Raw genomic sequence first — 25,671 nt, forward strand, 5'->3', positions numbered from 1 at the left:
TTAAAGAGTTTTTACTGTACATCAATGACGAGACTTGTTTGGAAAATAAAATCTATGCGTGTGAATGACATAGAAAAAAGATTAACGTATATCTTTATAATTGGTTGGGATCGTTGATAATATGATAAAAAGGATCCATAAAATAATTTATGAGAGGGTTATTTAGAGATTGAGTAGAAGATGGTGAAACTATGGAATCCGACAAATACTCAAAACACAAAGAGCAGTTTGGAGTGAACTGATAGTTCCAGCCAAGATGCTTCATAATTATGATTAAAATTTATTTGGACTATCTGGGAAAGTATCTTCATCTGCTTTGATTCCTATCTCTGATTATTGGGTTTTTGTTTTAATATGATAGACCTACCTAATTGAAACTTTCCTGTTTGTTTTGTTAGATATGTTTAAGGATTAGGGTCTGCACAATCCGATGAGTTCGGTTCAGTTCAAGTCGGATTTATTTGAGATTAATATTTTTAATATTAATTTTTAAATATCAATTTGAAATTGAATGTGAAAATAGAATTATAATTTTACTAAAATACACCATCTTAACTATAAACAGATTTTAATTTTAATGAGAAGAATTTGATTTTTTTTAAAATTAAATTATAGTGAATTGACATTTTGCTTTTTTTTATTTAGTACCATCAGACAGCTAAGCTCTACAAGACAAAAGACAATTTCAAAAGTTTTCTTTTGTTCCTAACCAATTTCCGGCTTTATCCATTGAGGTGTTTATAAATGATTTAAATATATCAATGGTCTCTATAATAGTTGTTATGCTAATAGGTATGAAATTCGTGAGGTATTTGAGGGTTTATTATTAAATAATTAAATTATTATAATAAATATTATCACTTGAACACGGATGATTACTTATGTTTGTGTATTGTCCACTTTTAGTCACAAATTTCAAAATACATAAGATATGTTCTACTTCGATCTTATTTAATTAAGATGTGTTCACCACCGGTTAACTGCCGCTAAATGTTTTGGTATAATAACGCATTTGGTCCATGTTATTTACATATTCTCTCAATGTAGTCATACTTTTAATAAATTCAAATAAATTTAATCATTCAATCTAATGATGTCACTGTCATTGGTATCATACATCGTGTCAAGTGTCACTATTCGGTTGGAAGTTTGACTTTATTTTAATTTAACAAAGCAAAGCAAATTGGTGGAAAATAAATATATTAAATTAAAATGAATTAAAATAAAGTTAGTCCTCCAACTGAATGGTGACACATGGCACCAGTGAAACGTGACATCGTTCGATTGGAGGATTAAATTTATTTTAATTTATTAAAAGTATGACTACATTAAGATAATATATAAATAATAGGGACCAAATATGTGATTATACCAAAATATCGTCACTTAAATAAATAAAAACAAAAGTGACAATATCTTAATTAAATAAAAGTGAAGGTGATTATATCTTATGTATTTTGAAATCAATGATCAAAATTGGACAAAACACAAACATAAAAGATCATTTGTGTAGTTAACCCTAAAAAATAATTATAAACCTTTGTAAACTAGTATATAATATCATAAAATGGAGGTATAGAGATTAAATTCTATAAACCTTTGTAAAATATAAAGCATACACGTTGGAATCTCTTGTAGCATGCAGTAACCATTCTCGACAATGGCGGTTTCGTTCTTCATCGTCTCCTCATCTCCATCGCTGTTGTCCTCAAACTCATCTTTAACTATCTCTCCCCAAAGTTGCCACCAGGGCCACGTCCTCTCCCCATGGTTGGCAACTTGTTCTTCTTCCGCAAATCTTTTAATGACTTCATAATATACTTCACTCCCTTCATGCCAAATTCGGTCCCATAATCACCCTCCACTTCGGTTATCGCCGGGCTATTTTCATCGCCGATCGCTTTCTCGCCCACCAAGCCTTGGTTCATGACGATGTCCTTTTTGCGGACCGTCCTCCAGCTTTGGATGGTAAAGAGGAAGTCTTTATCACCACCTCCAACTACGGCTCCACATGGCGTGTGCTCCGCCGTAACCTAACCGCCGAAATGCTCCATCCTTCTCGTGTGAGATCTTTTCACCTGCTCGCAAGATGAAGTTGGGGAGACTCTTGAAACCCCTTAAGCTTCAGTCTGATCAATCTGCTGATCATTCGGTCCAAGTGATGGATCAGTTCCGGAACTCCATGTTTAGCCTGCTTGCCTTCATGTGCTTCGGAGAAGAACTTGAAGTCAAGAAAATCAAGGAAATAGCTGATGTCCAGAGAGATATGATGCGTACTTTCGGTGAAATGAGCATGGTTTCGATCATGCCGAGAGTAACAATGATCATGTTTTATAAACAAGGGAAAAAGATGTTACAGCTACAAGAAGAAGCGAGACGCTTGATCATACCATTGATACTAAATCGAAACAAGGTTAAGCAAGAAGAAAATAACAAACAAGACTTCTCATCCTACATTGATACCTTGTTGGATGTGAAGCTACCAGAAGAGAATAGGAGCCTGAATGTAGAAGAAATTCTGGGTTTATGCTCGGAATTTCTCAACGGAGGAACGGATAATACATCGGCACTTCTGTTATGGATCATGGCAAACTTGGTGAAACACCCAGATATCCAGGAGAAGCTGTTTGAAGAGATGAAAAGAGTGATCGGACACGAAGAGAAGATGGTGAAAGAAGATGATTTGCATAAGATGCCGCATCTAAAAGCAGTGGTATTAGAAGGAACATCCACCGCTTCGCTTTTTGCTGCCTCATGCAGTGACAAAGGACGTGGCTTTACATGGTTATTTGCTTCCAAGAAATGGGAGTGTAAACTTCATGATCGGAGATATGGGGATGGATCTCAAATTGTGGGAAGAGCCGATGTTGTTTAAACCAGAAAGATTTCTAAATGATGAGGAAGAAGATGGAGAGGGGTTTGATATAACAGGGAGCAAAGAGAAAAAGATGATGCCATTTGGTGCAGGAAGAAGGATTTGTCCGGCGTATGCATTGGCCATACTTCATTTAGAGTATTTTGTGGCAAATTTGGCGTGGAATTTTGAATGGAAAGCTCGGGGTGGATATGATGTCAATATGGAAGAACAGCATGAGTTCTCTGTAAGGCTGAAGCATCCGTTGCAAGCACTTTCATGTCCAAGATTTTGATGTCCATTCACTCTAAATTATAATGTTTTCCATCAATCTCTACTTCAAGCTTGTTTCATTTTTCCGATGCAGTTGTTGTACTGATTCGATTATATGCAGGAAGGGGAAATCCAAGGTTGATTGTGGTTTATTTTATTGATGTATTTCATCTTACGATAAATACAATTGGATCTATCAACTCAACTCAAATCAAATCACAGGAAACCAACGGCATCCTAACAATCTCAAAGCAGAGTTAAAGAAGATTAACAACGAACTTAAAATCATGAGTGGGGAGCTTAGATGCTTAGGCTTACAGAAGAATAAGAACATTAACAGCTATGGGTGGAGAGTCGAGAAGATAAGCATTATATCTTTTATTTTGGCGACCACAATAAAAAAATAAAATGTTAATAACGATTTTATCAAAAAAAAAAGTTTAGTAATCAAATAGAAAGAATTACTTAATAAGTTGGTGACTAATGGTAAATTACCCTTTAATTTCTGTATTGGTTGCACAGCTTAAGTCGTATACTTTTTAGGATTCGTTTCCTTATAGGCCATTCTGAATGAGAGCCAGATAAGCGTCCAAATGGGTGTTGGTCATTCCTCCCTTCCATCTTCGGTTGACTCACTTTGTATCAATGTTTTTAAGCCACACCCAAAAACAAGCGCATTATACAATCCCACTCCCCAAAAGCATCTCTTCCCCACTAAAAAACACTCGCTTTTTGCTGGTCTAAAAATTGGGTCTTTCAACCACGGGAGAGTACCTGGCGAGATGGAAATCCAAAAGGGTATTGCCGCTGCACAAAAGCCCATCGTTGATTTTCATGGTATTGATGAAGGTTTGATTCAAAAGATAGTATATGATGCTCTTGTTTGGAGTTCTCTTCATGGCCTTGTCGTTGGTGACAGAAATGTTCAGGTTCATCAGTCAGCAGTTCTTCATTCTTTGTTATCATTTACTCTTTTTTACCATTTCTGTGTTTACCCTCATATTCTCTATTCAGGTTGATCGTTTTATGGTAAACTGGGAAAATAATATGGTTTAAGTGCAGCAAACATGATCGTACTGAAATCATCCTTCTGCCCTATTGTTTAGTCATTGTTAGGTCATATTTCATCCCAAATACTCTGCTAGGATTATTCTCACTGAAATGAATTTTGTTTGCAATTCTGTCGCCATTTTTCTGTTGTTGACTTCTGGTTGAACTCATAAAGTGAATCTAGACAGCAAGTTAAGTTAGGGAAAGATGCTCTAAGTTAGGGTGTGGATTATATTATTCTTTTGTGCTTGACTTTGATGGGGGTGTGTCTAATTACAGAGATCTGGGAAGCTACCTGGTCTCGGCATGGTTCACGCTCCAATTGCTTTGTTGCCTACCCCATTTCCAGAATCCCATTGGAAACAAGCATGTGAACTAGCTCCAATTTTCAATGAACTAGTCGACCGTGTAAGTTTAGATGGAAAGTTCCTGCAAGACTCCCTAGCTAGGTATGCTGTCCTGCTCAATCTCTACCCGCCGTTGATATTTTTTTGTTATGTATCTACTTTGTTCTTGTAGCTGAATTTAAGTGACATGCCATTTTCTGAACCATAATCGAATTTGTTTTGTAAGAAGACTGTTTGCTGTAAATTGATTTTGTCTATGTTTGACATTGCAGGACCAAAACAGCAGATGCTTTTACCTCTAGACTTTTAGATATTCATTCCAAGATGCTAGAAATGAGTAAGAAAGAGGTAAGTGAGTAATGATTATGGATATTTGGTCTTTAATAATGTGGGAAGGATTTATTTTGATTAAGTAAGTGGAGGATTCTAATGTTGAGACATGATATTAGGATATACTTCTGGAATCTCTGTGCACTTAGGTTTTGTTCTTCATGCTCTTTGTCACTGTTTCAACTAGTGTTCATTTTCCATTTTTATGTTACCATGTAAACTAGGCTCTATTAAGAACAAAAAGCTACTTCACGAGCTCTTATCTTTCCTGGTGCATGAAAATCTTGTTAAAGATGTTTGATAATAATGGTACTATAAGGTATACTTTCCATACCATTTGCTCTAAATGTGGAAACACGCATTGTTTGAATATTGCTGAAACAGGAAATACGATTGGGTTTACATCGATCAGATTACATGCTTGATGAGAAAACCAAATTACTCCTCCAAATAGAGTTGAACACAATTTCATCTTCTTTTGCTGGTCTTGGTTGTCTTGTGACCGACCTTCACAGGTTGAGCAAATAAGTATTTTTTCTTTGCATTTCTAACATAACTCTATTATTTACCCGCTTAAGTTTGAATATTGCTGTGCTGGAATTTGCATGTTGAATGAAGCTTATTGAGAAAAAATAGTCAATTGGCACATGTTTGTTATTGCAACTTCAACATTGAGTTTAATTTTAGGGAATTAGGTGCAGTGCTCTTTAAACATGCAAAGAAGAAGTCATGATGCACCGAGATGGGATATCTTATAATCAGGGTTTAGGGTTTAGGATTTTGCTTGGTAGTGATCAAGTACTAACGGAAGTTTCACCAGCTTATATTAATTGCTAACCCAAATTGAAAAGAGCATAACCACTATAGGCATGAATAACATCTTTATGCAATACGACACCTTCTTTGTGTCCCTAATATTCGGAAATTTATCTTAAAGGTGTAGTAGAACTATTTGTTGTTTAACTGATGCAAAAGCTTGAAAGATATTCAGAAAACTGAATTATCAACAAGTTTCTATACCATAGCTAGTCATTTTGCAGGACTCTACTTGATGACTATGGTGAAGAACTTGGCTTAGATTCTAAAATGATCCCAGGAAACACTGCAAGATTGCAGTTTGCTGAGGCATTGGCTAAAGCTTGGGCTGAATATAATAACCCCAGGTGGTTTTCATCTCGCTGCAATTGTTCAAGTCATTTTGACGCTTATAATATCTTCTTTTTTGGGTACAGGGCTGTAGTTATGGTTGTTGTTCAGACCGAAGAACGCAATATGTATGACCAACATTGGCTTTGTACAGTGTTGAGGGAAAGATATCCTTTTTAACCTTATCTCTGTTGGTTGAACAAATATGGTAAAACCTTCCATAAAAAACGAAATATGTTCAATTGTTTTTCCTTTTTGAAAGCTTTGATCCTGACCTTACTTGGCATTGCATTCCTTATCTTGGTTTCACGTATAATGTAAGAAGTATTAGGAAAACACTGGCTGAAATTGATAGTGAAGGCCAACTTCTCCCTGATGGCACACTTGCTGTGTATGTATCTTCATAGTACTGCATTGAGTTGAATTTTCTTGTCTAGATTTTAGAATTGGCAAGCCAGCTTCTACTTTTAATATCTGAAATACTTGAACCTGTAGAGGTGGCCAAGCAGTTGCAGTTATCTATTTTAGAGCAGGGTATACGCCAGCTGATTATCCTTCAGAATCAGTAAGCAATTTAACTCTTTCCACTTGTCACAATTAAGATTTTAACGGTCATTTTTCTTGCTATTCTCCAAAAACTGCTGTCACTAATATGGTTTGGATGGATACTCTTTTATTCTTGCTGTTTCTATAGTTACCACACAGGCATGCACACACACTCTGAACTAGTCATCCTTGAGAATTACAGCAACATTAGACCGGTTTGTACTATTTGTGCTTCTGATGTTTGTTACATTTCCGATTTCTAGGAGTGGAGTGCTAGACTGCTAATGGAGCAGTCTTCAGCTATCAAGTGCCCATCAATATCATATCATTTAGCAGGAACTAAGAAGATTCAACAAGAACTTGCAAAACCTAATGTACTTGAGAGGTAAGTAATTCTCTGTCCAACTTATCAACGGATTTACTGAGTTAGACTTAAGAACCACCTCCTTGAAAGATTTACTACATATTGAAAGTAGAAGAATGGGAACCCTTATGAATCTTGAGACTTGAAAGATTATAGCATGTTGTTTTCTTTAATTTTTTTTGGTATCCATGGAAGTAGGTTCCTCGACAACAAAGATGATATCGCCAAACTACGGAAATGTTTTGCTGGATTGTGGAGTTTGGTTGACTTGGACATCATAAAAGAAGCAATAGAAAAACCCGAGTTATTTGTTATGAAGCCCCAAAGAGAAGGAGGAGGTTCTATATCTTAAGACTTTAGAATAAAAATACAGCTCTTCATTGTATTCTTTCAGTTGACAATTGAGTCTTTAATTCCGCTTCAGGGAACAATATCTATGGTGGTGATGTGAAAGAAACCCTTCTACGATTGCAAAAGGAGGGCTCCGGAGAAGATGGTGCCTATATACTTATGCAGAGGATTTTCCCAGCTGCTTCTCTAACATATTTGATTCGTGATGGCATTTGTCATAAAGATCATGCTATATCAGAGCTTGGGGTATACGGTGCTTACTTAAGGTACGTACATCTTTGTGGTTTTGTTTCATCTGATTACAACTGCTAGTGTCGCTTTATATAATGCTATTAAATTCCCTCTTCACTTATCAAATCCCGATCATGGGTATGTTGTGAAATCTCCATATATTTGTCGGACACAGCTATAGAAAATGAAGAGGATAGACTGAAACGGTTTTCACATCTTTAAATCTTTACTGTCAACATTTATAATTTGGGATGCACAGTCATCAGTTTGCACTCGCAGGAATAAGGAGAACGTCATCATGAATGACCAATGCGGCTACTTGATGCGGACCAAGGTATCATCGTCTAACGAAGGAGGGGTTGCAGCCGGATTTGCAGTGTTAGATAGTATATATCTGACTTGATGATCGCAAATTTTGTGGATACCATCAATCTTACATACACTTCCAAACATTTACTGTTGAGTTATTTACATGACAGAGACAGTTTGGCAAATAATGGTCCACGATATCTTGAAACAGCTTGAAGAGCTGTTCAAGTGTTTGCTTACACAGAAAAGGAAATGGATTACATTTCTATATTTTTCTTATGAGAAACTCCAAAGCTGAACCTTGTAGCTGTTGTGGTGAGATGCAATGATTTGAAACTAAATGGATTGATATAGCTTCCCTTTCTTTCTTTGTGTATTGTATTTGTCGTAATGAATGCTGTTCCGGTCGGTTGATAATAGACTGAAGCTGCAGAATAACGATCGTTACGTGAGTGGTTCAATATTGTTGAATTAGGCAGGAAGAGGAGTACATACATATTGTACAATCTTACATCAGTCCACCAAAGAGTAGAAAACCAGCAACAATTGAAAATCCAAACAAAACATCAAGTAGAAAATAGGAAAACCTCCATGAATATGATCACCAATCTTGTTTTAAAATAGGTTGAAATGCATGATCAGGGCAGTGAGGGCTCCTACAAGGGCCACCAAAGTAAAAGTAGGTGTCCCATCTGGTAGGTACCCTTATCTTTACCAAATTGTATCCACCAGTTCCCCTAGCTTAGTTCTCAGTGGTGGAAGTGGCCCAATTATTTGGTATTACAATTCATGTGACTCTACATGATCATGGTTTGGAAAATTGCTTTTATGAGGTGAATCTAAATCATACCTAATCCTATATAAAGTGACTAGTGAACCTACTCAAATAAAATAAAATAAACTGACAAATTATCTAAAGATTTGATGTGTTAATACTCTTATTTCTTCTTATGACAATTTGGTTAGATTAATTTTGAGGTATATTGTTTACCTTCTCGAAATAATGTTTCTCAACGTCTGAATTTTTTAATACGCTCAAGCCCTAAAAATGATAGTTTTTTTATATTTAATTTCATCGATTCTAGGCGAGTTTTGTTGAAAATTAATCATATGAGAAGAAATAATAGTGAAATACAAAAGTTTTTATCGATCTTGTCCCGAATAATGATCGGTGAAGATCATCAATTCATTTTCAATAGTGGATAAAAAGTTCAATGCGTAAAAGTGAACGTTTAAAAGTTTAATAGCAAAATTAACACACCCTAAAGTTCAATGCATAAAATGACATCATTTTGAACATTAATAGCTATACTAAAACGATGTCATTTTGTCCACGTCGACACATCATTTGAATTTTTTATTTCTCAAGGTTATAAATGAAACAAAAATAAAAATATATTACAATAATTTAAATTTAAGAAATTGAAAGTTACAACAATGAGTGCGATTTAATCAATTAATTTCTCCTTAGAAGTCAACTATAATTTTAATTATCGAAAGCTGCCAAGCAATAAATAGCCATAATGGGTAAGCCACTTGATGTAACCACTTATATTTGTTTAGTATATTTTTCAAATCCGCCGGCCTTTGAATTCAATATTATATTATTATCCCAAGACCACAAAAAAAACTAAAAATGACTAATGATTTATATAAATTTGTTTAAATAAAAATATAATAAATGCTTATAGTCTAGTTTTACATTAATCGAATAAGTTTAATTAATTGTAAGGTAAATTACACAGTTTACTAAACTTTACTCTCTATTCTATTTTACTCATTATACTTTCGATTTTTTTAATTTATTCACTAAGTTTTACATATTGAATTATTTTTACTCTCTCTATCGTTATCTCTCTAAAGATGTTATGTCATAAGCATCAAAATGACGATTTTTTAAAAAACTCAAATATACACTAAAACGACGTTGTTTCGAGTCCTCTTCTTTTCCTCCATTTTCTCTCTACTTTGCAAATCAGGTGACCCGTTGCTGTCGCCGACCACAATGTCATTTCTCATGCCGATCACCGTCTATCGTCGTTGATGGTGGCCGTTCGATCTCAAAATTCATTGGTCGGTTCGTCTCGACCCCAGAGTCCGAATATGATGGTTGTTTCACCGAAAATGTCCCGAAATCTGTGAATCTCAACTAAAATATTTCAGTATCTTCACTTTTAATCTTCACCGAAAATAGTGGTCAGATTTAGACCTAAGGTGTTGAATCGAAATGAAAAAAATGTATTTTGACTGGAGATATTGTTATTGTGATAAAATTCCATATAATTACCCAAATATTGGATTATCATTATACAAAAATGTTATTGGATTTATAACAGTTTATGCAATTCTATTAAAGTAGAATTTTAATTATTGAAAGCCGCCATTAAGGGTGTAAACGAGCCGAGTCGAGTTCGAGTATTGCTAAGCTCAACTCGACTCGAAAAATCGCGAGCTTAAAATTTTCAAGCTCGACTCGAACTCGAAATCCTGAATTGAAGCTCGTGAGCAGCTCGAAAAGGCTCGAAATGAAAAAAAAATTCTTAAACTTAACTCGATTGAAGCCTCAAACTCGAACATAAATCTTAAATATATGAAATCTTACTGTATTTTAAAAAAAATCAATATATAAATATTAATATTATTATTAATTTATTTTTTAAAATAAAATCTTAATATATTATATTTTCGAGCTGTTCACAAGCTTTTCGAGTCGAATATCGAGTAGCTCGTTTCAGCTCGTTAAGAACTCGAGTCGAGCTCGAGCTCGAGTCCATTCGATCCGAGTATTTATTGAGCCTTGATCGTTTCGATCTCGAATAGCTCGCAATCTGTCTCGTCTCATTTACAGCCCTAGCCGCCATGCAATAAATAACCAAATGGTTAAGCTACCAAATGTAACCAATTGCAATTGGTTAAGTTTCTTTCCTACTCAATCTATACATTCTTCAAATAATAATTTTTTTTTAAAAAAATATGAAAATTATTATTATAAAAAAAATCACTATTCATTTCCACACAGTCAAGCTTCAACCTTTCAAACGACCCCATTTTCTAAGGACCCCATTTTCTAAATGAGTTTAACTTGGAATTCTCTATTAGGAAAAAAAGGTTCTTGAATTTAAATCGTATTATTTTTTCTTTGATTGCGACTCTTTAGCTCATAAAATAAATTCAATGTGGCTCCTTTGACCAATTTTTTTCGTCGTTTGATTTTTATGGTGCTGACGTGATTGTTTATCTGTTATATTTGAGTTACCAATTTAGCCTATATGTCATGTTATCCGTCAATTTATCAACCACCGTGGACCACTATATTAGCACTGGGAACTATTATGTTAACAGTTAATAACGAAAACGTTGATCAAAAGATCACATTAAACTTATTTTCTAAGATAAAAAGATCACAATAATTTTTTTGAAAAATTACATGTACTTCGGATTATTCAATTAAACAATCGTAATTTCTTAAAAGTTCAATCATACATGTAAGTTGAATGCTTAGGATTGTTTTTTTTTTAAATGAAAATCCAGTTCAGTACTTCAACGACAGCAATCCATGAGCTAATGATGTTTATCGAGGCGTTCCTTTTAAAATTTAGGTGTCGATTAAAAAATCGGGATTTTGTAAAAATATTCGCCTCTAATAATTTGGTACTCGAGTTTAAAACAAACAATAAAATCGGTTCGTAGAGACGTCACCAATATTTGATTAGGGTGTGATTGGGCATCCAAAAATATATTTGTCATTTTAATAAAATAATTAAAACAAAAATTTTACGATTTGTGTTACCAAAAAATTCGAGTTTGGGAGTCAATTACGCGTGGAGAAGGATTAGCACTCGCACAACACCCTAAATCGATATCATATTAATTAATTAGTTTTTCTTGCAATAAAACTTATATGTTTGAATATAATTTATTTTGAGATCCCTTTTAAAAGCATACAATATAAGATGAAAATTAAAAAATACACATCAAACAAATACAATTAATTAATTATTTTACCAACCTTTAATGAGAATAAGGATATTCAATAATTTAAAGACATCGAGACTAGATCTTAGATTCAATATAACATTCTTTTCTCGGTGAATTTAATTAAAAGAACACATTATTTTTCCCAACCCTAAATTTTAAATAAACAAATTTTTATTTGTTTCACTTGCTAAGATACCTTTTTTTAAGTCAATGGAAGTGACATCTTATTCGTTAAGACAATCACTTACAATGAACTGAAAATAAAAAGATATTACCTTTTATCTCATTATCTGATTTGAATCCAAGTAAAACTTACGAGGAAGGTATCATACATATTAATTAAAATTAAAACCTAAACTTATATGTACAAATAAAATATATTTACATACATTTAGACATTAATAAAAAAATTAGCACATAAATTAACAAGGAAATAAAGAGTTGACATGGAAACAAAGACTATAGGTCACAGGTGAAAGGCAAATATATGTATATTTAAGGCACAAAGGTGGGCTCCACACGAAATACACATAAATACATTTAAAAATGACACTTATATACAAAACAAATTCCAAATACATCATATATGTTTTGTAAATTAATAATTTAATAGGAAAAGTAAAGTAAATAAATCACACGGCACATATATATATATATATATATATATGGAAAACATGAATAGAGTAAAATAGGAAAGTTTAATAAATACAAAAATGATCCATGCAATAATATATATATATATATATATATATATATATATATATATATTCAAAAGGCAAGCTCTCATGTTCCAATTATTACAAAACATATATATATATATATATTAAATTACCTAATAAAAGAATACATGATACATTAAAAGCATACATACTATTTATACATATAAAGTTCTTTTTTTACGTGTAGAGAGGGCGATGATTGTTCCAACCCAAGCATTAATCATCCTAGATTTTTGGGATTCAATCCCTTTTTTTTTAATGGGTTTTCTAGATTTGGTTTGGTAAATGGTGATTAATATTTTCCACTATTCATGCTTGATTTTTGTTGGTTGTGATCGACGTGACCAAAGCAAACGACGAAAGCAGTGACGGCGAGAGTGACTCTTGGTATGAGCAACGACGGTAACTAATTGAAATCCTAGGGGGTTCAAACCCTAATTGTTTTGAATTTTGATGGGCTAGGGTTTGGGTCTGCTGTAATGTTAGGGTCGATTGGTTTCTTTATAATCGGACTTAATTTGGGCTTGTTGTAATGGTCTGCAAAAATAAGGAAATAATATTAATATTTAATATTTACTGATTATAATAAAAAATAAAAATGATAAAAAAAAATTCGGATTAAACTGGTGTCTACAATGTTATAAAGGTAAAAAGAAGGAATTATATCAAATGAAAGTTAAAGGATTAAATAAAAGATTGAGCATAGTAAAAGGACTATAATTGTAATTGGACCGTTTTAAATTCCATCCATATAAAACCATATTTGTTGAAGACCAAGTCCGCAAAATTGCAAAAGCAAAATGCAAGCGAAACCAGAGTGCATAACTTGTGTGCTGACGATCGTACTTTTGTGGTGGGGATCAGCTGCAGACGCAGAGCTGAATCTGCTGAACTCAGGATGCAGCCAATACAACGTCACCAACTTCAGAGACTTCACCGGGGACCTCAACTCCACCTTTCTCCGGCTCAGGGAGCAGCTCAACGACGACAGCCGACATTTCGCTACGGCGGAAGAAGCGAGCGGGGTGTATGCCATGGTGCAGTGCAGGAACTACCTCTCCCGAGTCGACTGCTTGGCTTGCTTCGATGCCGCCGTGGCCGAAATCCGTCGCTGCTCTGCTGCCAACGGTGCTCGTGTCATCTACGATGGCTGTTTCCTTCGGTACGGTTGTTTTGTTTCCTTTGATGTGCTCCCCATGTTTATGATCTTAGCAAAGGGTTAATTGCAAATAATGTCCTCAAACTATAGCCTGCAATATAAATTAGTCTTGATTGATAATCTTGCTAACTTCTTCATTTGTAGTGAGTGGCACTGGCCCATATGTGACACCATGTGACTGCAACAATTTGTCTTTTTTTCTTCAATTTTTTCTTACTTTTTCATTATTTGTTTATGATTATCAATATCAGAACCATGGTGATTTTAAATCGAAGGATCATATACGATTATCAATACAAAAATACTATGACTATTATGTTTTGATTTTGGTTGGGTGAATGTGTTGAGATTAGGTATGAGAGCAACAACTTCTATGACCAATACACTCAGGAAGGGCACACCATGATCTGCGGGAATAAGTCGGCATCGGAGCCTAGTGCATTCGCAGCAACCGTGCAGGACTTGCTGGCAGATCTTCAAGTGGCCACACCAAAGATTAGTGGTTACTTTGCAGCAACTGAGAAGGAAGTGGTCGGCGGTGGAAACGCAACCGTGTACGGCGTGGCACAGTGTATCGAAACCATTGCTGAAAGTGGGTGCCGAGACTGCATGCAAGTGGCGAATACCGACATTCAGCGATGCCCTCCTAATACCGATGGTAGAGCTATGGATGTAGGGTGTTTCCTGAGGTACTCCGACTCTCCTTTCTTTGCCGACAACCAGACCATCGACATCACACCCTTCTTGACAACTCCAAGTAACCCCTCTTCATCTTTATATCCTCATCATTTCACACTCATATAGATCTATCCATCAAGTGACCACCAATTAACAACACTGCAGGTAGTTCAAGCACAAGGAATGGCATTATAGGAGGGTTGGTGGGAGGTGTTGCACTTCTTTTGCTTCTAATAACATTGCTTGTCTGGTTTAAACGATCGGCAGCCTCAAACGACCTACCAATCAGAGGTAATCCTAATTGCCATCTCCTATTTCCCATTTTCTTTTCTTTTTACCACTCATACTGTATATAAAATGAATATCTATACATTAGCATATAGTTGGGCACAAAGAAACTTAAATTTAAACAATTTTGCATTGATACGTAGCAGGTGACATCTTAGGAGCAACGGAGTTACGAGGCCCCATAAATTACAAATACAAAGATTTGAGTGCTGCTACTAAAAAGTTTAGCCTCCAAAATAAATTAGGAGAAGGTGGTTTTGGTGAAGTATTCAAGGTAAATTATATATACCTAAACAGTTCAATAATTTTATTAATTTGATTTTGTTAGAGTTTATGATTCAAATTTCATTATGATTCAGTTTGAAAAATTCGGGATCGATCCATTTGATGAGATTTTTGTGCATGTACAACAATGTATATATATATATATATATATATATATATATAAACTAGGATTCTATGCTCGAGTACCTTTGTAAAATCCTTAGCGTTGGCATAATAAAATTTATTTATTCTAAGACCTACTAAAGGGTGCACTAATTTTGGTGTTGTATTGGGAGCAGGGTGTGTTAAAGAACGGGAAAACAGTTGCCATTAAGAAGCTGGCCATAATGCAATCACAGAGAGCAAAGTTAGACTACGAAAGTGAGGTGAAGCTAATAAGTAACGTTCATCATAGGAACCTTATCCGTCTTCTTGGATGTTGTAACAAAGGACCCGAACTTCTCCTCGTCTACGAATACATGAAAAACAGCAGCCTCGACAAATTCTTATTCGGTAACTCTTCTTCTTGTTCGAGCTTTCGTTCTACGTATCGATGCCGATGCTAATTATGGATGTGACTCAACAGGTGAAGGACGAGGTTCTCTGAACTGGAAACAAAGATGTGACATAATTCTGGGCACCGCGAGAGGCCTCTCGTATCTGCACGAGGAGTTTCATGTATGCATCATTCATCGAGATATAAAGTCGAGTAACATCCTTTTGGACGATGATTTCCAGCCTAAAATAGCTGATTTCGGGCTAGCGAGGCTTCTGCCTCAGGACAAGAGCCATCTGAGCACCAAATTTGCTGGGACCTTGTAAGTTTATTTCATTGATTAAATGCTATTTCTTGCTGCTCTCGGGACATAAAAGTCTACGTTTCTCTTTGTTGTTTTGGAAAAGGGGATACACAGCGCCGGAGTATGCAATCCATGGACAACTATCAGAGAAGACTGATGTGTATAGCTATGGGATTGTGGTGCTTGAAATTGTAAGTGGACAAAGAAGCCATGAGACCACGGGCGATCCTGATTCCTTCCTCCTCAAAAAGGTAAATTCATTATTTTATATCAAACCGTTAAATCTCGTCTTCCTAACGAGTTATGAAATGATGCAGGCATGGACATTGTACGAGAATAACATGCACCACCAGTTAGTGGAGGAAAGCTTGGATGGGAAAGAATACGAGGTAGAGGAAGCGAAAAGAATGGTGGAAATAGGATTGATGTGCACACAATCAGCGGCGGCGTTGAGGCCAAGCATGTCCGAGGTAGTTGTGTTACTGAAGAGCAAAGGGTCATTGGAAAGCAGACCACTCACAAGGCCTACCATCATTGATTCAACTGTGGGAGTAGAAGCATCCACTTCCACCGCCTCCTCCGCCTCCGTTGCCACCCTCTCCATCACTCAAATCTCATCTCGCTAACTTCCTACACATTTTGTAAATTTGAATAATTACATCTTAATCCCAATTTATTAATATATATGTACTTATTCATGTTCTCACAACAAATATTATTTTATTTCTTATTCACAATAAATTTTAACTAAATCATTAGCACATTTATGCATGTTTGCCTATTGGACACCAAACCCCATTTGTAACATCCGAATAGTAACTTAGATATTAATTTTAAAAGAAATATAATAATTATCTAACTTAATTCAATGATTAACATCATATTTTCTTTATTTTTTTTCTTCACTAATGAGTCGCCATTATGGGTGAGTAGAAAATTTAAAAAAATTACATCAATATTGTGATTATTTTTAATGATTAATGATTAAAATAAAATAATAATAATTTAGTGATTAATAATGTAATTTTCCTTACTTCTTTTATAAAAAAGGAAGAATTCCGTGGCCATTTTACGCAAAAATCACCCAAACAATCAATAATTACCTGTCAGACATCATTTCTCTAAATATTACTAATCTAGTATTATTTTTTACAGAGTGATAATAAAACATGTTTCAGGATACGCGCCTTGCAGATGTGGACGGAAGGTGCGAATCATGAAACGTGCCTTTATGGAGTTCTGTCCGAGCCGGTCCCACAGTGGAAAAGCGCAAATTGTAATCCGTGCCTTCATTTAAATTACCACCTACCCCTTTAATACCGCCCAACCGCCCTCCCTCCCCCTCCCCTCCTATAAATTTCCTCCCATACAACACTCAAACCACACCAAAAAAAATTATTCTCTTCCTTATCAATTCTTGTAGCAAGCTTAAAGTAAGTTTTGCTATCGTTTTTAGAAGCTATAATTTTTTTATTATAATATAATCATTTAATAGTTTATTATTTAATTATTATTTAATTAACTAATTTCTTATTACTTTTTGTTGTTATAAAATGGAAGTCAGGTTGATGTATTTAGATGATAATCATATCTCGAGTCATTTTGTCTATAAGGTAACAATTATAAATTGTGTTATTTTAATTATTGTGAATGTTTTATTTATTTATTTTAGTATTATTTTATATTTTATTTTTTATATTATTTATTTAATTAGGGGAATGACCATATATTAGATCCATTTATTCGTAACGCTAAGTTAGATATACCGAGTCGTGTCTGACCGAGCCAAGGTTGGATTCAGTTACATAGCGAAATATGAAGGGCACTATAACCTTGAATCCAACCTTATTTCTGCACTGATTGAGAGGTGGAGACCAAAAACACATATTTTATCTTCCATGTGGGAAGTGCACTATTACGCTATAGGATGTTTACGTATATTTGGGGATTCCAGTAGATGGAGATGTTATTTATGGTGTGGTGGATGGTAATTGGCATTCCTTGTGCGAGGAATATCTTGGAGATATCCCGCCTAATTTCAACTATGGTCGAATACCGTTATCATGGTTGGTTACAAATTTTCAACATTTAAGTGAAGACTGTTCCGAGGAACAAGCTAAAATATTTGCCCGATCTTGCATATTACAACTCATATGAGGGATCTTGATGTCCAATACATCTCGCAACCAAGTTCATTGTATGTGGTTGCGTCACCTAGAAGATTTTCACGTTGTCGGCGTATTCAGTTGGGACACCCTAATTTTGGCATCTCTGTATAGAGAAATGTGTCGGACAACTGATTATAAAAAATACTATCGACGGATGTCTCCTTCTTCTCCAATCATAGACGTGGTATCGCATGTCTTTTTTATGTCCGGTCGTGAATAACCCCTTATTGCTGAGGTAATTTCAATACTGAGTTCGTATATAAATAATATTTTTTTTACATTGAATAGGTGGTCATATACAAGGAAAAATCATCGTGATATACTAGATTAATTGGAAGAAATTCGGCTGATTAGAATGCTTGTACAGAGATATGTATTTAAATTTTATTATTTACCTTTAATTATCGTTATATAATTAGAATATTATTTTGGTAAGAATTATATATATTTGCTTTAGTTTGAATGGGCTACTTAATCTACTTAGGAAATGAGGCTTTGCATCCTACATCACTTGAGTGACTCATTAGATGTATGGATGGTGGTGGTCCCCAGGGTTTCAAATCGATATCGTGATCGCGTTTTCGGTCATTTTGTGTTTACCGTGATTGTGGGCATAGAGGGCGCTATTGCGGGTGTAGCGGGTATATCGGAAGGCAGCGCTACCGCTATTTCGCGGGGGCTATTGCAGTCGCAAACCGCTATTTGAAACCTTGGTGGTCCCTCTGATATGTTATGCTATTGTCGAGTGGCATCCTATTGATCATGTGCTCCGCCAATTTGGTTTCGTACAACACATTTATGAAGCACCTAAGAATCTTGACAATATGCATAACGTCGATAGAAGAGGAAAAAAGGATGCCAACATGTTGTTGAAGCATAGGGAGTGGATAATGATCCCGGAGGATCGACGTAGACGTATTGCCCTTAGGGAGCCGATTTATGTGGATCATTATTCGGTTGCGGGTGACTATTATCAGTGGTTCAACACGAACGGGAAACCATTCCTACTTTTTAAGGAAACACGAGGTGGGAGTATTCATCGGCGTCAAGAAAAGCATCCACCGTCACAACATTATCATCTCCCGACTCGTGGACGGAGAACAGGCGTTTCCGGCTCGTCCTCAGATGCAACACCGGAACCATCACAACAGCCACCGTCTACACCAGTTTACATTCCCAACCTGCCACTATACATGGGTACACCGCAGCCATTTCAGATGGCACCACAGTCATTTTAGATGCCACTGCAGCATGTTCAGACGCTACTGCAACCGATTCAGATGCCACAACCATATGGTTTTATGACACCTCATGGCGGATATTATACTGTCATGCTTCTAGATCTGACGTGGGCTTCATATGCTGCTTATTTGGCAAGTGGTGATTCAACACAAACACATACACCTCCGGCTCAGTATGGATCACATTCATCGATGTTCGATGTTTTTATAGTTTTTACAGTTTTCTATGAGCGGTGGTATGGTTAGTCATATACCTCCAGAGTCCTTATTCTATGGAGGTGCTTTATCGTCATTCGTCCCTCATCAACAAAATGTAGCTGCTACTGATGATGATGATGATGATGAGAGTGAGGAGGAAGAGCAAGTTATACGAAGAAACTCTCATTGAAATAGACAGCCGAAGCCCTATGGAACACATTCAAGATTAAGACATCGATAAACTTGTTTAGTTTGTAATGTTTTTATCTAATTTTCTTTGTTTATCAGCAAATGTATTGAATTATGGACTTCTTATTTATTTTATTTCTTAATGTTGTTATTATTTAATTGTTTGAATTGTAATGTTTGTATTTATTGTTTTTATTTAATTGTTTTAATTGTTTTTACTATTTAGTTTGTAATGTTTTTATTTAATTTTCACTTGAGTAACCCATTACTTGTTGATGTTCAAATGATATTAATTGAAAGTAAACGAAAATGAAATAACATAAACTAAGATTTCAGAAACTACAATTACATTCTGATGCTCAATGATTACGTGATGATAAAAAATATAAACATTTTTTCCTATTGTGGCCTAGGTTTCTACAATGTCCACATCTTTTGTTTTCTCTAGACGTCTCTCGAATATCAATATTACAATGAATTCGAGTGGATTTTTGACGACCTGCCTCCCTATATAAGGACAAATATGGTACAATCGGAAGCCAATTCTGAACTTTATATGGGTCTTTCTCATTACCTATCGGGGGAACTCAAATTCATATACTTTGAATATGGTTGTAAGTCGATATACAATATAGTCTTGATGGGTATAAGAGCAAGCTGCTATGACATGCGAGCATGGATACTTCAGAGCATGAAAAAAACCCACAGTCACACCACCTGTCTTGTAGTTTAACTCTTAACGAAATTCGTGGGTTCGAGAGAAATTCGTTACAAATATTTCATTTGATGCAACAATCCTTTTTTTAGATCTTCAACTAATCTTGGGTGATAAACAAGGATCGTCCGAGATTTAAGGCAACTTCGGTAATAGTAGAACGATCAATAATTGAGGGGGAATAATCGAATGCGCGCTTTATGATCCGCTCCTCCCTAACGTGTCAGAAAACCCCGTGAAGGTGCGAACTACAATCCGCGCTTTTTCATCGTGACGCCAGCTCAGACAGAACCCCAAGAAGGCGTGCTTCATGATCCGCACCTTCCGTTCACGTCTGCAATACGTGTACCTTGAAACGCGTTTTATTATCACTCTGTCAGAATAGATACTAGATCAATAATATTTGAAGAAATGATACATAAAAAGTAATTATTGATTGTTCGGGTAAAAACGCTGAAATCGGGAAAGACGCGATATACCTTCTTTAACGGACACGAGACTCCAAGAATAACATTCAAACTTAGATATATATACTACACGTGGTATCTATCTATTGGCTCAACATATCAAACTGTTTCATCTTGTTTTTTTTAGGAACTCCTTTACCGAATCAACCTGATCTAAAAGTACATGTCTATATTTGCAAAGTTTTAGGTTCTAACTTTGAATCCCATCCCTTCTTTTTATGAAAATTTATAAATTAATCTTTCTACTTTAATTTATTGAAATTGTATCCTCATAATTTAGGGAAAATTAGAATTTAATTTAATTGTTAGTGAAAACATGAATTTAAATTGCGGTTTTATTTTTTCTTATTCTAATTTATTGTAAATATATATATTGTTGAATGACATTTTAACTAAGTTCTTGCGTATAACTTGCCGAACAACAGTTTTTTGTTGTTAGTGATTTGTGATAAATTTTAATATAAATTATATTAGATATATTAAGCTATGTTCAAATAATTGTTTATCATTAAATTTTTAAAAGTTATAAAATAATTATTAATTTTATCAAACTATTATGAAATAAATATTGAATTTTATCGAACTGTTATATAATGATCATTTATAACAATTTGATAAATTTAATAATCATTTTATAAATTCTAAAAGTTTATGACCAAAATGATCATTTGGATATGATTTAGTTACATCTAATGCACTTTATCCTAAATTTCAATCACGTTGGACTAACTTGACAGCTTTTGTAAAGACGAGTATCAAATTCTTAGGAAATAAAATAGAGGGAGAAACTTCCTAATTCGTATACAGTAAAAGGATTAAATAGAGAATTAAACCAGAGTTGATTCATATTTTAAGGCGCACCGATGGCATACGGGCAATGGCGACAGGAGCATTTTAGCGTCTTCTTCCTCGGCTTTCTTCTTTGCTAACGTATGCAGTAAATCGTAACGTAATTAAGATGATGAAATAACCATTTGAGTTTTTGAATCCTTTTCGATTACAGCATTAAAGATTCAATCTTGTTCAACAAAAATGGAGCCCCAGAAGGCACATTCTGGTTCGATAATGGCTCTCTTCAAAAAACCGTATTGGGTTTTCCTTTTTCTTCTCTTTACGGCCTTAGCCATTCTCTCTGTTCAAATCGCCACACAATCCATCGTTCCTTTTCAAATCTTTGGGGTTTCCGAATCCGAGAAAGCCGCGACCGTCTCCGACCCGGGAAGCTGTGCCGGGTTGCTCGGGGAGTTGCCGGTGAGGAGGCACGTTGCGTCGATAGAGGAATTCGGGGGAGTGGGCGATGGGAAAACCTCGAATACGGCAGCGTTTTGGAAGGCGTTGATCCACATGCAACGTTTTGTGGACCACGGCGGGTCTCAGCTAAACGTGCCCAGAGGGAAGTGGTTAACGGGGAGCTTTAATCTTACCAGTAATTTCACGCTGTTTCTTGAAGAGGGTGCTGTTATTTTAGGCTCTCAGGTCAGCAAATATGGATATATTAATTCTGTTGATTTGAAGATAACAATGAGAATTTTGAGCTTGAAGGCTGCTGGTTTTGAATGTCGTGTGTTTATGAACAATAGGATCCAAAGGAATGGCCTCTTGTGGAGCCATTGCCATCTTATGGGAGAGGGAGGGAGAGACCGGGAGCCAGACATACAAGCCTTATTCATGGAGATGGCCTTACCAACGTTATCATTACAGGTAGTTAAACTAAATTACCGTCGAGAATTATTTTGACTATTAACGTTCTAATTTGTTCAAATAGATCGTCTAACTATTTAAGTCATTCAATGAAACTATTCGTCGTTAAAATTTAACAGAAATAGTGACGTGTTAGTTAAATATTTTTGATATAATTACATATTTAGTTTTTGATAGTTACACAAAATGAATTTTAATCCTAAATTTAATTAAATTCAATAAATTTATTTGTGCAATTAAATTGTGACATGTGTTGGTCTATAATTGGATGATTATATTTATTTATAATTTATTTAATTCATTAAATTTAATTTCCTCCAATCCGACGTGTAAGGGTTCAAACTAGGGGCACCTGGTTTTACATGTGACCTAGCGACCACTAAGCCAAGGGTATTAGACTGTAAGTTTTAGATCATATGATATATATTTTGTGTACTTAATGTATTTGATTTCATATTATTAACTTAAGATAATAATAAAATATATCTTTTAAGTTAATAAAATAATAAAAATAGTTGAATGGTCTGTTTGATCAAATTAAAACGTCGGTGGTCAAAATGTTTTTTTACCATAGTTTAACAATCACCTGTATAGTTTACCCATAATATTTTAAAGAGGTGAACTTATGAAATTAAAAAAAAAATTAAATTATCAGTGAAAATATAAAGAAACTAATGATTGTCCACTGCCTCCTAAATTAATCACTGATGATGGCTGTCTGCGTGGATTTACATTATGTTCTTCTCAAATTAGATTGAGCTATGACTAGGGAATTGTAAATGGGCATGAGCAAAATTTGATTTGGCTGAAATTTTTATTTTTTTTAATTTTGAATTATTTGAGTTAATTCTAATTATTGAATTAAATTTTGAGTTCGAGTCGAATTGAGATTTAAAAATTTTGAGTCACTCGAAAAATAAAAAAATTTGGGTAAATATTTTAAAAGTTTTACGATTTAGTCCATGATTTTCTTATTCCTTTCATTTTTTCTTCATTTAAAATACATTTTTTTATCAAATTTGAAGTACATGCTCCTAAACTATAATACAATCCTTCAATTCAAGTCTGTTTTTGATTATATTTGAATCACATGCTCCCCCACCCCTATTGAATTCTCATGTAACTTCAATTCATATTTTTACTAAAAATGTATTCTCTCTCTCTTTTTTTCAATTCAGTCCATTAACTTTGCATTTTTTCTCAATTTGGTCTTTTAACTACAATTGTCTGCAAATTCTTTCTTCTCATAATTTCTTGACTCCTTTATACTTCCGTCAATACTTTACCTTTAAAATACCTCATTTGAAATATAATATTATAAATATTTTTTTATATTTTAGATATTATTTAATTTATTAAATAATGCTATAATATGAAAAGAGTAGAAATATATATATATATATATATAGAAAGTTGATAAATTGTAACTAATATGTACCATAGTACTATAAATAATTACAATTAAATTTGTATTGAAACTCAAAAACTCGACTTGACTCAACTCGAAATTTTTTTAAGTTCGAGTTATAAAACACAACTTGTCATTTTGAATAATTCAAAAAAAATCAAATTTACTCGATTCAATCGAATACTCAGCCCTAATTGTAAATGAGAAGGAAGTGAATGCTTTCACATGTACGCTAGGTTGCTAGGCATTATCTTAGAAAGCATTTAAATGGCACTGTTATATGCTATTTCTACCGTATTAAACTAGTAGTTGGATTTATTTAAAAGCAGACTAACAGCTTGATATCTTTACTTCCAACAGAGAAGCTGGCTGCCATCATCCTTTAGCTTGATTCGAAAATTAACCATTACTAAAGCAACTTTTACAGTGAAACCTGTCTCTGAAAATTTATCAAGTATGTGTGATGAGTAGTTGTAATTTTGTAGGGCAGAATGGGACAATTGATGGTCAAGGTAGGATGTGGTGGGATTTATGGTGGAACAAAACGCTAAACCACACAAGAGGCCACCTTGTTGAGATAATGAACTCTCGTAACATTCTTATCTCTAACCTAACCTTCATGAATTCGCCATTTTGGACCATTCATCCTGTTTACACCAGGTTTGACCTCTCTACCATATAGTCTTTCCATTTATTCTGTGTTTCTTATACTGTTTTGTGCATGGTTGCTTAGTTTTATTTAGGTAATAGGAAGTAAAAGTCTGTTTTTCGACTCTTTTCCTGCAGCAATGTTGTTATTAAGGGAATGACAATATTGGCTCCCCTCAATGCACCAAACACAGATGGAATAGACGCTGGTATGTTACTGTCATTCTCTATCTTCTTATGCAATTTATTCTATGTTGCGTCTCGCATATAACAACCTAAACCCCATGGCAGAGACATTTTTTTCCCGACATTCTCATTAAAGCTTGTGCAGACTCATGTATCAATGTATGTATCGAGGACTGCTTTATCGAGAGTGGTGATGATCTTGTAGCAGTAAAAAGTGGATGGGACCAGTATGGCATCAGAATCGCACGACCGAGCTCAAACATAATAGTGAGGAGAATCTCCGGCACTACACCAACTTGTTCCGGTGTTGGCATTGGCAGTGAGATGTCAGGAGGGATTTCTAATGTAACTATTGAAGATATGAATGTTTGGAATTCAGCAGCTGGTATTCGTATAAAAACCGACAAGGGTAGAGGGGGATATATTACGAATATCTCCATAAATAATATAACGATGGAGCGAGTCAAAGTACCCATTAGGTTCAGTACGGACTCCAATGATCACCCTGATGATGGATGGGACCCTAAAGCATTTCCTAAAATAAAGGGGGTATTTATTAGTAACATCATTAGTTTGAATTCAACAAAAGCTCCCGAACTCACTGGTCTCAAGGGTGCATCATTTGAAGGTGTGTGCTTTAAGAATGTTACAGTACTCGGACTTGCCCCAACTGCGGCATGGCATTGTGAGTTTGTTTCAGGTTGTACCAATGCTGTGTTTCCATTGCCATGTCCCCAGCTGCAGAACAATGGCTCCTCGGCATGTTGCCTTTAGGCTCAAGTTTGTGGTCACTTCCCGAATGCATTTCAGTTTTCAGTTGTGGATGCTTTGCACAAATTCTGACTTTTAAGGAGAATCATTCACTAACTTGATTAGCACGGACTTCACTTGCTCATGTGATTCTTCCTCTATTCTCCATGTGGGGGAGATATGAAGTTGGGATCTGAAAAGATTGCAGGCTAGAAACGCTACTGGCTGAGTTAGCCTCCTGCAATTTTGTCTAAATATACGATTTGTCTAGCAGTTAGCTTGCTTGGGTGGTTAGTCTCGTAGTCGAATGGAC

General features: G+C 35.0%; 3 protein-coding genes and 1 pseudogene across 4 annotated transcripts; all 4 read left to right on the forward strand.

Annotated features, from left to right (window-relative positions):
* The first annotated feature begins 1,567 nt into the window (after positions 1–1,567).
* On the forward strand, positions 1,568–3,149 carry LOC120207428 (annotated as a pseudogene).
* A 549-nt stretch (positions 3,150–3,698) lies between these two features.
* Positions 3,699–8,098, forward strand: LOC120207450 (glutathione synthetase, chloroplastic). Of its 2 annotated transcripts, none has more exons than XM_039206901.1 (12): positions 3,699–4,056; positions 4,457–4,626; positions 4,797–4,872; positions 5,239–5,369; positions 5,895–6,017; positions 6,087–6,171; positions 6,315–6,391; positions 6,496–6,565; positions 6,810–6,931; positions 7,109–7,248; positions 7,335–7,527; positions 7,772–8,098. In XM_039206901.1, the coding sequence occupies exons 1-12, from the start codon at positions 3,721–3,723 to the stop codon at positions 7,893–7,895; spliced, it is 1,647 nt and encodes a 548-aa protein (XP_039062832.1). In that variant the 5' UTR covers positions 3,699–3,720; the 3' UTR covers positions 7,896–8,098. The 2 variants fall into 2 exon arrangements, with proteins under 2 accessions (XP_039062832.1, XP_039062833.1); XM_039206902.1 differs by having other exon boundaries at positions 6,087–6,167; positions 6,311–6,391.
* A 5,190-nt stretch (positions 8,099–13,288) lies between these two features.
* LOC120207457 (cold-responsive protein kinase 1-like) lies at positions 13,289–16,347 on the forward strand. The gene is made up of 8 exons (XM_039206908.1): positions 13,289–13,660; positions 14,011–14,414; positions 14,501–14,626; positions 14,770–14,897; positions 15,187–15,400; positions 15,474–15,705; positions 15,791–15,938; positions 16,005–16,347. The coding sequence occupies exons 1-8, from the start codon at positions 13,299–13,301 to the stop codon at positions 16,311–16,313; spliced, it is 1,923 nt and encodes a 640-aa protein (XP_039062839.1). The 5' UTR covers positions 13,289–13,298; the 3' UTR covers positions 16,314–16,347.
* A 5,350-nt stretch (positions 16,348–21,697) lies between these two features.
* On the forward strand, positions 21,698–25,618 carry LOC120207459 (probable polygalacturonase). The gene is made up of 6 exons (XM_039206914.1): positions 21,698–22,141; positions 22,246–22,366; positions 24,260–24,428; positions 24,555–24,631; positions 24,754–25,417; positions 25,450–25,618. Exons 1-5 carry the CDS (start codon positions 21,698–21,700, stop codon positions 25,380–25,382), a joined length of 1,440 nt encoding a protein of 479 aa, XP_039062845.1. The 3' UTR covers positions 25,383–25,417; positions 25,450–25,618.
* The last annotated feature ends 53 nt before the right edge of the window (positions 25,619–25,671 follow it).

Source organism: Hibiscus syriacus, unplaced genomic scaffold, assembly GCF_006381635.1.
Source record: "Hibiscus syriacus cultivar Baekdansim isolate YM2019G1 unplaced genomic scaffold, ASM638163v2 tig00014773_pilon, whole genome shotgun sequence".
Classification (NCBI taxonomy): domain Eukaryota; kingdom Viridiplantae; phylum Streptophyta; class Magnoliopsida; order Malvales; family Malvaceae; genus Hibiscus; species Hibiscus syriacus.